Source organism: Dasypus novemcinctus, chromosome 3, assembly GCF_030445035.2.
Source record: "Dasypus novemcinctus isolate mDasNov1 chromosome 3, mDasNov1.1.hap2, whole genome shotgun sequence".
In the NCBI taxonomy this organism is placed as follows: domain Eukaryota; kingdom Metazoa; phylum Chordata; class Mammalia; order Cingulata; family Dasypodidae; genus Dasypus; species Dasypus novemcinctus.
In genome coordinates, this window is record NC_080675.1 from 51,291,652 (window position 1) to 51,303,804 (window position 12,153).

Consider the following 12,153-nt stretch of genomic DNA (forward strand, 5'->3'; position numbering starts at 1 on the left):
AAACAAGAGAAAGAAGCCAATGTCAAAATTCATATGAAATGAGAAGAAAAAAGGGAGAAAAATCAGAGTGTCATAGCACACCTGTGTGTCCAGTGTTCTTTTAGATGCTGAAAAACAGTAATGAGAAGAACAGACCAAAACCTCGTCCCTTCAATGGGGGGAGACTGAGAATAAATAAACAAGTAGAACCTGTAATATTTTTATGGTGACAAATGCTATAGTGAAAAATAAAGCAAAGAATTGGGATAGGGAGTACGTGTGTGGTATGGTCTCCTCTGAAAAGGGAAATGCCCTGAAGGATGTGAGGAAGTGTGCCATGCAGCTATCTGGAGAAGATAGCTCAGGCAGAAGGAATGCAAAGCTCAGAGACTCTGAGGGAGGGGATTGCCATCTTCAAGGAGCAGTGTGACTGGAACAAAATGGGAGCGTGTGCAAGAGAAGGCAGTTATCTTCAGGAAGTAGATACTGAGATGAAATTAGGAACACAAAAGGATTATTAAGAACAAATATCTCTGAAAGGATTGGGCAGAGGAAACCATCAGGCCTTGATGAAACATGACAAACTCTGCTACCCAATGGGGAGCTGTGAAGCCCTGCCTTGGGAAACAATGGCCACGCCCTTACACCATCTCCTTTTGCAGTCATTGGCTGGGGCCCTCCAAGGAGAGCATGCTCTTGGCTAATAGCTGAGGCAGACCTTGAAGGAATCAACTGGAGACTGTCAGCTAATCACGTGCTTTGCAGCTGGCCAGTGAGTGCTCCCATGAAGGGGGGAGCCAAGTTGCGCATCCTATGTCTGCCACAGGATTTAGTAAGCCATTGGAAGTACCTTGTCTTTTACTCAGTCTGGGCTGGGTGCATTTGGAAAATTCTTAGTGGAGGACTGAAATGATATGACTTACATTTAAATAGGATTACTCTAGGTTCTCTGTTGAGAGTAGACTTTAGGGGAAGCAATTGGTAGATACAGGAGGACAAATTAGGAAGCTATTGTAATTATTCAGGTGAAGAACAATAGTAGCGTAACTAGAATTGTAACTGATGAGGTGGTGAGAAGTGGACAGCAACTCAGACATTTTGGGGTGAGAGAGCTGACAGAGTTTACCAACATACTTGATGACAAAACCATGGTGGCCATCCCCTTAGAGTCAGAAATACAACCAGGATGTCTATCACAGCTGCTCTTTAGCATTGCCCTTAAGCTTATACAATGAAATAAGTCACGATAAATAAATTAAGGCAAGATAAATAAAGTATAATAAGTATAATAATTAAAGTATAATAAGTATAACAATTGGCAGAGGAGAAGATTTTTCCTTTTACCCCTAAAAAACTCAAGAGAATCAACTGCAAAACTACAAACTGAAATCCAACCTGCACTTTGCTTGCCAAGTTGTGTGCACAGCAAGGCTCTATTTGTGTCTAATTCACACAAAGGCATGGACTGAGAGCAGCCTGTGTGCCACTATTACATAGCAATGACTCATTCTCCCTTGATAATGACTGTCAATAATCCAGGCACATCATAATCCCATTTCTGTCTTTGGTTCAGTGGCTTAAAGAACCCAAAATGGAGAGGAAGCAATTTCATATTTTAGTTTTTGGAACCATCATTGTGCTCCATTGGAATAATTTCTCTCTTCCATAGTAAGATCTTGAAACCATCAGAACCCAAAATCACATGGAGGGAAGGGAAACATTTTGTGAGTAGATCAGTAAGTCGTTAGGTTTAATACTGAAAGGTTCTTCTACCATTTGGCTCCCTGACCCAGGAATGGCTAAAGGAACAGCCATGAATATTAGTCACTGATACCTAATATAAATTGCATCCAGGAAGATAGCTACTCAGGCTTGAAAGGTGTCTGCCACCCAGTGCTGTGTCTGAATTTTCCACTGACTTTGCTCCCATATCCTGAGGGCCTCAAATTTGATTTCTCCTATCAGAGCTCACCACAGGTTTCATACATCATTCCAACCTAGCACTGACAGGTGGAGCACCATTAGATCTACTAGGTCATACAGCCTTGTATCCATCTAGATTCACTTGGAGAAACAGAAGCATTAGGATAAAAGTTTGTTATAGAATTTGACCCTCTGAAACCGTGGGAGTCAAGTGAAAACCCCCTACTAAGTCCACACTACACTGTGTATTATTTAATATACCCAGAAGAATAATAGTTTTTTTAAAATTTAAATTCAAGTTCATGGACCCCTGATTAAGAACCCCTGCCATCCTTACATTGGGTATTGGGGCCTGAAGTCATCAGGGTAGGCAGTTGAAAAAGAAAGATGGATATGTAGTTGAGGAAAGCGAGGACAACTTGGAACTCACGGACATGAGCTGGAACCCATGAGGATGGACCAGAACCTGTGACATCTCTCACCTTCCAAACTTCCAGCTTTGACAAAGTGGATGACCTGAAGGAGAAGCTGGATCCCATCATTATAGAGCCAAATATTCCCATGGCACAAGTTTTAGAGGAGCTGAGGGAAGATCTGATAGGAGCTGAAGAAGCTATGGACCTGACTCTCTGTCCCGCTCAACAAGGTGAACCAATGGACAGGAAACAACTTAGCTGAGCTGCAACAGTACCACACCCTCTTATCAACAGTAAAACAAGAGCTTGGTTTCTTGTTTTAGGCAATTTTGGCAGCCTAAGGTATATGCAGGTAATGAGAATAAATGAAGGCACTCACATCCTTCCTCAAGCTATTCTTTTTTAGGGAATGTAGTATGGATAATAGGATTGAGTTACTTAATCTGCTCAATGCTACAGGAAGGAGAAATTTGCTCCTTATTCTACAGTAATATATATTTTAAATTATGGTGTTTTTATATACTTTTTAAATGTGTATTTACATATTTACTCATAAGTATTCCAATGGTAATTTGGGAGAGGACATCTCAAGCCAGAATATCACTATATTGGGTAGGGTGCAAGCTGCACTATCAAAATTCACTTCACAAGATGTGAAGTAAGGGTGAACATACCCTCTTCCCTTCTTTATGGGAAATCGACCTGGGGTTAACTTTCTGGCTCTGTCCCTCAGAAGCCCGATAAAGGTAGAATATTATCAGGCACCATTACTTCTATAAAAATGACCACTGATGCTGCATTAGGACTAGGAAAATAACTGTTGGGAAACCATAGTGTTGGGCTTCCATGGGTGGTGATTCTTTTAAATGGGCATGTCTCTTTCAGGGAACTGTATGCCCCAGAGGTTTTTTGTTTTTTTTTTAATTTCTCTCCCCTTCCCCCACCCCACCCCACCCCACCCCACCCCGGTTATGGGGCACACTCCTTGCCCGTGGGGCTCCCCTGCACAGGGGGTGGCATGGAGACTCCTTGTGTGCATCAGCACTGCGCATGGGCCAGCTGCACACGGGTCAAGGAGAACCAGGGTTTGAACCTCGGACCTCCCATGTGGTAGACAGATGCCCTAACCACTGGGCCAAGTCCACCGCCCTTCCCCAGAAGTATTGATTCCTATTTGGACATACAGCTTCCAAGCCAAAGAGGCTATCTTACCCACCCATGTGGATCTCTGTGTCTTGTATCTGAGTTGCCACTTTGGTGGAGTAAAGGAAAACTAGACTTTGGTTTGCTGTGTCCTCCCCTGCTGGAGAAGCATAGAAGCATGCCTAGAGTTGCCCTGATAATATGTGGCATTTCCTTTATATTATATATATGTATGTATAAAACTTAGATAAAAATAATGCCTAAAAATAAAAGTTTCAAAGAGTAAATGGGTCACATATGGCCTATTCAAATCCTGTGAGTCCAGTCCAACTACATAACTTGGAAAGACCGCTCCCCACCCCACCCCCCCAAGGTAAGCATTACAGCAAGAGAGAGGCTTATGTCTCTTTCCTGGTACAGGCCTAAAGTAAGAGGTCGAGGGTTGGTAGAGTGGTTCTGCCATGCTGCTTGGAATGTGACTTCCATCTCTGTATTCAATTCAAATGGCAGCTTCCAATCTCATACTCTTCCATCCAGGAGAAAGAGAAAAGGGCCAAAGGATCTTGTACCCATTCCTGTTGCAGGTACAGGATCCATAAGTGGCACAAACCACTTCTGTTCACAGACTCATTGGGCATATCCAGCTGCATGAGAGGCTGGGAAATGAATCTCTAGCTAGCAACCATATGCTGCTCAGTGTAAACTCAGGAGTTCTAATAGTAAGGGAGGGGAGAACAGATATTAAATGTCAGCCAACTGTGTCTATCTTATTTACCATTTTCAACCAATCCTGATTTTTAAAAAGCAGTCCAACTATTAATATTATTTCATTTGAAACAAAATTAAATAAGAGCTTGAATAATTAAGCCAGCATCTTTATGTTTTGTTTTGGACACTTTTGACCCATTTATTGTGATATCATATCCAATTATTTCTATCCCATCCCCGTTTTTTATTTGCATCCACATTTCTTAGAACTTGTATATGTTCTATTTTCTATCCTGTTTTTCCATATAATACAATCAATGAAAGGCAACTTTAATATGTTTTTGATCTGAATATACAGTAACATTAACAGAATCATAACAGCAGAATTATAGAAATGAAATGACCTTTGGAGAGCCAATTAAATCAAAATCTAAACCTCCTTACTTTACAGATAGCCAGAATCAGTGAATCAAACAAAAAATATTTGTTAAACACCTAGTATGTGCCAGACACATTTCTGTGCACCTCAGGACAGGAGAACAAGACAGACAGAGATCTGTCCCCCAAAGAACTCAATTTCTACTATAAAAGATAGTATAAATTCTCCAAAATCATATGTTACAATTAGTTTATTTTTCTTTAAAGGTTAAAATTGCTAAGGAATGTCAAATTAATGACGAAAAGCAAGAAGAGCTAGTTGAGTGTCTTCCACAACTTCAGGAGGCAGAAGAAAACTTTTTGCACAAAAATAGAAGGTGTGAAGAGCTCAGAAATATTCTTACAGGTACATATGAAGTACTTAGTAACTGCCCTCAATCCCAGATGAGAATTTTATTATTGTTTTCTAACACAAGCCATGTCATCAATCAAAAACCAAATTGGTGAAATTCATCCAAATTTTCCTATCACTTTTCACACTCTATTCTGATTTTTGACTCATCCACTAATTTCCTTTCCTATATACTACAGTCTTAGTGTTGCTATTGTCAATTTTTTCTTTTCTCTTTTAAAGGCTGTTTAAAATTAAAAATTGGTAGTCACTGTTTTATCTTCTTTCTCTTCTTCCTTGTTCAAGGTAGGACCAATTCTTATCTCTGCTACGATGTTAAAAATGCTTCCCTTTTTTACCATGAATTTGAAAATTATATCTCATGTCCAACTGTGACTTCAACCATTTATCAAGTAAGCACTCCTCAGATTTTTTCACTAGCCTCCCCTTGAGGACGAGGTAGGTAAGAGCTTGTCTCAGATCTGTGGCTTTGGTAGAGGACAGGAAATATCTCTGAAGGCATCATATTTTGCATTTTATTACATAGCATAACCATGTGTGTGTTTAATATAAAATAATGATTTTCACTACAAAAGTTTTAAAGTTAATGGATGGTCAATTAACTTAAATTGTGGTCATCCAAACTTTGTCTGCACCTAAGGCCCAAAGTCCACACATTCAGAATAATCTTAGAGGTTTGAGTCTTGTCTTACATTTGAGGAGCAGAGAGGATCATTTTCCAAGGAGTTTCTGCAGTTCTTTATGCAGGAACAGCTTCAGGAAGTTCTATTTTCCAAATGATGAAAGAAATACCATGAGCATTGGAAGGCCAGGACTGCAAGTTACAAAAGGACCTGAAAAAGAGCAAATATGTCCACTGGGGTGGACGTGGGAATGACTGGCTGGCAAAGATGAATATGCGGATAGGAATTAAAACAGTGTGTGCCTAAGTGCGACAGTCATATGGGTATTCAATATGTTTAAATGTGAAATGCACAAACGTTTAAAAGTTAACAGAGATTATTGCCAAGGATGGTGGATTTTTAAGAATATAAGACTATTAAAAAGAATAAGTACCTGTATTAGTCAGCCAAAGGGGTGCTGACACAAAATATCAGAAATTGGTTGGTTTTTATAAAGGCTATTTTATTGGGTTAGGAGCTTACAGATACCAGGCCATTAAGGATAAATTACTTCCCTTACCAAAGTCTATTTTCACATGTTGGAGCAAGATGGCTGCCAGCGTCTGTGAGGGTTCAGGCTTCCTGGTTTCCTACCTTCCAGGGTCTTGCTTCTTCCTGGGCTCAGGTTTCCTCACTTCCTGGGGCTGACTTCTCTTTCCTCTGTGAGTTTATTTCCCGGGGCTCCAGCTTAAGGCTTCAGCATCAAACTCCAACATCAAAAAACTCCAACATCAAAAACCCTCCACTCTGCCCTTTGCCATGCTTTTTATCTGTGAGTCCCGACCCACCAAGGGGTGGAGACTCAACACCTTAATGATGTGGCCCAATCAAAGCCTTAATCATAACTTAATCATGCCCAGGTACAGACCAGATTACAAACATAATCCAGTATCTATTTTGGAATTCATAACCATATCCTGCCATATCCAAACTGCTACAGTACCCAAGAATTTGGTTTGGCTCCCACTCCTCGAGTGATTTTCTGCTTCTTCTCAGTTTTCCATTTAGTCAATTCAGGCAGGTTTTCTTGGTCTTTTACTACTTTTATGCAGACTCAGAATACATATGTACTTCCCTTCCCAGTTTTCTGCTTTCCTCTCCTTTCTTTTGCCAGGTAAAGTTTGTTAGAAACACTATGAGTATAAAAGTAAGCAGTATATTGCAAATATTGATCTTCATACTGTAAAAACAAAAGAAAAAATGCTGAAGAAAGTAGGAAAAAAGAGGAAAAGGCGGGAAGCAGACTTGGCCCAGTGGTTAGGGCATCTGCCTACCACATGGGAGGTCTGCAGTTCAAACCCCAGGCCTCCTCGACCTGTGGAGCTGGCCCATGCGCAGTGCTGATGCACGCAAGGAGTGCCCTGCCACTTAGGGGTGTCCCTGCGTAGGGGAGCCTCCCCTCCCTCCCTGCGCAAGGAGTGCACCCTGTAAGGAGAGGTGCCCAGCGCGAAAGTGCAGCCTGCCCAGGAATGGCGTCGCACACATGAAGAGCTGACACAACAAGATGACACAACAAAAAGAGACACAGATTCCTGTGCCACTGACAACAACAGAAGCGGACAAAGAAGACGCAGCAAATAGACACAGAGAACAGACAACCGGGGCAGGGGGAAAAGGGAGAAAAATAAATAAATCTTAAAAAAAAAAAAAAAGAGGAAAAGGCAAGCAAAAGAGAAGAAAAGGGCCATAAGAGCAATATGTTTCAGAAAGTATGGAAATATACTATAGCTGTCAGAGGTTACAGAGAATGAAGTGGATAGCTTATTACACATAAAGAACAATGTTATGACTTTTAGTTAAGCCTGATGGATAAAATGCATATATCTTTGCTCCTTCATGGATCTTCATTAAAATTAATGCAAAAGATATAAACCCAAAAGGACAAAGAGACCAACAAAGAAGGTAAAAGCAGATAGTAACTATCAACAAATTTGGGGCAGGTGAAAATTGGATAGTGGTATTAGCAGAGAGAGAAATATGAATGGCAAATGCCTGCAGAAAATGATATCATAAAACCAAGAACTTATCTCCACTGGAAAGTGTTGGGCATTGGAACACTTTGTTACTTTGAAGACTGAGATGAGTCAGGGGCCAAAGACTGATTGAAAGTCTTTAGAAAGAACAGTTAGACCTCCAGGTCACATCTCTTCTGCACAGCCAGGTGACTACTCTTCCCCAGCGCTGGCAGGTAAATTGAACCAAAGTGTTCCAAACTGCAAAACATTAGCTATGGGCTGAGGGCGGGAAAAAGATGCTGTGCTGAGTCCTCTATCCCCTTCCACTGCTCAGACTGACGAATTGCTTTATGACTCCTCTCTAACCACATAAAGGAAAGATGGTTGGATTCTTCTCTAAGGAAATTGAGCAGTTTCAGAGAAAAGCCCTACAGATGCTGACACTGAGAGGCCTGGGCAAAATGCCTGGTGCTTTCCTGACTGCGGTACAGTGAAGCCATCCAGGAACCAAACCTCTTAGTACCTCGTTCTTAAATAGGATCGGACAGTCAAAGATCACCAGACAGCCTAAATAACCTCCAACATGAATGACAAAACTAAAGCAGACAGCCAGTGAGAATTTAGTAGAAACGTAGAAAATGCAAAGGGCATAAGAATACTTCTAAAGACTAAATTCTTAGAGAAATAAAAGAGACATTGCATCTATGATAAAAATGTCAAGATGCTTAGAAGAAAAGAGCAGAGAACAAAAAAGAACACTTAGAAATTAAAAGGTTATAACATTTAAAAATTCAATAGAAGGATTACAAGGAAATCTCACCAAAAATAAAACAAAAAATAAATAGATGAGGAAGAGAGGAGAAAAGGGTAAGAAACTCATAAGACAATTCTGAGATGTCAAATATTTAACAGGGAGGTGGAAAAAAAGAAAACAAAAAAAATGAAAAGGATGGAATTATCAAAGAAAAAATTTTTTAAAATTTCTCAGAACTCTAAATCATGGGTTTCCAATTTGAAAGGACCCATTGAAACCCAAGAATAATACATGAAAAAAAAAACAAGACACTAAGTTAACACCACTGGGGAATTTCGGAAGAAGAGAAAGATCTTTCCTAGAGAAATAAAGCAGATCTCTCACAAATGATTAGGAATCAGAATGGTTTCAGACTTAAAGGCAATACTATACCAGAAATTAGATGAAAAGTATTTTAAAATCTGAGGAAAATAATTTTTGACATTAGATCCCTAGCCAAACTACCAAGCAAATATAAATTTAGAATAGAGACATATTTAGATATACAAGATTTTGAAATATTTATCTTATTTGTCCTCTTTCAGGAAGCTAGTGCAGAAATGTTTTGTCAAATAGAGGGAATAAATCAAGAAAAAGAAGGATAACAGATTCAGGAAAACAGGAGGTCCGACATAAGAGAGGTGCAAAGGGAAATCCTAGTGGATTAGCTGTGCGTGCAGCAGGCCTAAAGAAAAAGGATTCTAGAGAGCATATTTCAGGGTGGGGCTGTGAGGTTAGGCAGTGGAGGAGTGGAATGGATAGATTACCTAATGTTTTTGGCCCTGTGAGACATAATATTCTTTATAATTCTGTTGTACATTTTGGTATAAATTAATAACATGTATAAGGAACACTAAGCAAATGAAAAAATTGAGGCAATTTTTTAAAGAAGATTAATTAGTTAATTAACTCCCCTCCCCCACCCCTCATTGTTTTTGTGCTCGCTGTTCTGCTCTGTGTCTGTTTTCTGTGTGTTCCTCTGTATCTGCTTGTCTTCTCTTTAAGCAGCATGGGAAACCTACCCTGGGACCTTCTGGAATGGGAGAGAGGTGCTCAACCTGCTCCACCTCAGCTCCCTGGTCTGCTGAGTCTCTTATTGTCTCTCCTCTTTGTCTCTTTTTGTTGCATCATCTTGCTACGCCAGCTTTCCACACAGGTCAGCACTCCACTCAGGCCAGGTCGCCGCACAGGCCACACTCCGTGTGGGCCAGCTCTCCACTCGGGCCAGCTCGCCTTCACCAGGAGACCCCAGGAATCAAACCCAGGACCTCCCATATGGTAAACCGGTGCCCAATTGCTTGGGCCACATCCCCTTCTGGGAGGCAATTTTTAACTTCAGGAAAAACAAAAAATTATATAAGAAAGGAAAGATAATCATATCACCCCAATTTGGCTTGCTAGTAGATAACACACATTGTCGTAATGATCGAAACACTTAAGATAGACTTAAAACCATAACTTTATTGGGAACTTGGAGGAATTGTGTAGGTGGTGGGTATGTGTGTGGTGTGGGATGTGGGAATGGGAATAAGTACCCTAAATTCTTCTCTACTATTTTAGGAAATCAATGGAAAATGTCTCTGGACAAATTGAGTAGTAGCTGTATAACCATTTTTAAAAGAAATTTGATGTAAATAGCAGAAGAAACAGTCAAACATTTTTAGAAAATGGTTGCTTCTGAGAAATCAGATGGAGCACCTGACTACTGGTTTCTGTTATAGTGTTTGATTTTTAAAACTGTACATGTGTCTGATATGAATTTTTTTTTAATTCAGGAAGTTTGTAAGTGGTTGTTTTTTTCTTTTCTCTTCATAGCAAATAATCAGGAAGAGATTTTACTGAGGAATAACATATCACAGATGACAAGGGAATTGTCAAGATACTTTGATAACATGGTAAAAAGTGAATGCATTCTTTCTTTTTTCTTTTATTAGAATGCTGGTATCTTCTAAGACATTAATATCTTCTTTATTGGGCACCTTTGGAGTTTTCATGAAATCCACATTTATTAAGCTTACACTTTCAATCCCAATGTTTTGAAATTTTAGTAGCAACATGCATGTATACATATCTACACACATACATACATATGCACATACATATTTACAAATGTATGTATATGTGTGTGTTTGTGTGTACACATGTTTATACAGAAAGAGAGGCATATAAACTATAGAAACTACTAATATCCAACCATGGGAAAATCTTTTAATCTGGGAAGTCTCAGCTTCCTTATTTATAAGGTAAAGAGATTGGATTATGCTTTCTAAAATTCATTTTTGATCTGTGATTGTGTTAAATTCCTATAATGACAAGGATAAGTGGATAGACATTATGGGGTGGTGAAGGTGGTAGACAAAGTAGAAGCTGGTAAAGAGGTATTTCCTATCTTTCTAAATTTTATAATCAATGGTTAATGATAAGCGTATGTATCAGGAGTCGGTTAATTAAAAATGGAAAGCATCCCTATTCTTTGAGATGTATTGATATAAAAATAACTTTTAATATGTTATGGAGAAATATGAAGGGAAATTACAAGTAAGTATAGTTTGTATATTCTGTTTTCTTAATGAGATATTACTTGTGATTATACAATGAATAAAAATTAAGTAGTTTATTAACAGTATAACTGGGAAATGAATAGCTTGGTAAAGAATTCTGAAAAATTTATAACATGGGATCCATGGATCTCTTTCACAGAGTCCATAAATAATTATCCATGAATCAGATTTGGGGTTTAATATACAAATTTTCTAGGGGAAACTGTCCATAGCCTCTGCTGGATGCTTCAGGAATTAAGATATCTCTTTGAATGGGGTCCAGGCAATCTAATATACTGGTGCCTCTGTAAAATAATTGTGAATTTTATATTTGAGCAGGATAAAGTGAAGGAAGAATTAAAAAAATTACGAAAGTATGAAAGCAGTACAATCAAAACTCATTTTGAAATTCTAAAGAACTTAGAAAATGAAATCTATGTAAATGATCAAAAAACAGAGCTTTTGCTCCTGGAAAATGAAAGATTAAAGAAAGTAAGTTCAAGAGCACCTTACTTTGCACACTGGTTATTGTTGATTTCCTAGACCTACAATAGTCACAAGAGAAAAGGAGAAAAAATTTCCTAAAATGTTTTTAATGAAGCATAAAGTACACAAAGAAAAGTGCCCAAAAAGCTCAATGAGCAGACCTGTGCAACCAGCACCCAGATGGGGAAATGAAGCATTACCAGCATCCGCATGTCCTCTCTGCCCTTTCCAGTCAATAGCCCCCCACCCCAAGGGTAACGCTACACTGACTTCCAACACCATAGACTAGTGTTGCAGTTGCCTGCTTTTGAACATCATATGTGTGGAAACATAAAATATCCACTCTTGCTCAACACTGTGTTTGTGAGGCTCATCCTTACTGTTGAGTGTAATTATAATTCATTCATTCTTAGTTCTGTATGGTATTTCATGGTATGAATATAATACAATTTATTCTCTCTACTGTTGATGGGTATTTAGATAGCTTTTCATTTGGGCTATTATAAATGCTGTTGTTATGAGCATGCTAGCACGTGTGTTCTGGTGAACAAATTCCCCTATTTCTGTGGTTCTGCAGAGTCAAATATGAAGGCATATATTCCATTTTAGTAAATAGTGTCAGGCTTCCAAATTAGTTACACCAATTTTAATACAACTAGCTGTATATGGGAATGCCAATTGCTTTTCATTTTCAACGTGGTCTTTTTCAATTTAACCATTCTGGTGGGTGTGTAGTGGTGCCCTATTGTGGTTTTAAT

The 12,153-nt window shown here is 39.0% G+C and overlaps 1 protein-coding gene across 1 annotated transcript in view; it reads left to right on the forward strand.

The window, feature by feature from the left end:
* CCDC175 (coiled-coil domain containing 175) overlaps window positions 1-12,153 on the forward strand; it is a 71,906-nt gene that overhangs the window by 47,516 nt on the left and 12,237 nt on the right. Inside the window, exons 14-16 of the mRNA XM_058288917.1 lie at window positions 4,815-4,953; window positions 10,185-10,264; window positions 11,249-11,401. Of these exons, the coding sequence (XP_058144900.1) occupies window positions 4,815-4,953; window positions 10,185-10,264; window positions 11,249-11,401 (372 nt within the window). The remainder of the gene's footprint in view (window positions 1-4,814; window positions 4,954-10,184; window positions 10,265-11,248; window positions 11,402-12,153) is intronic.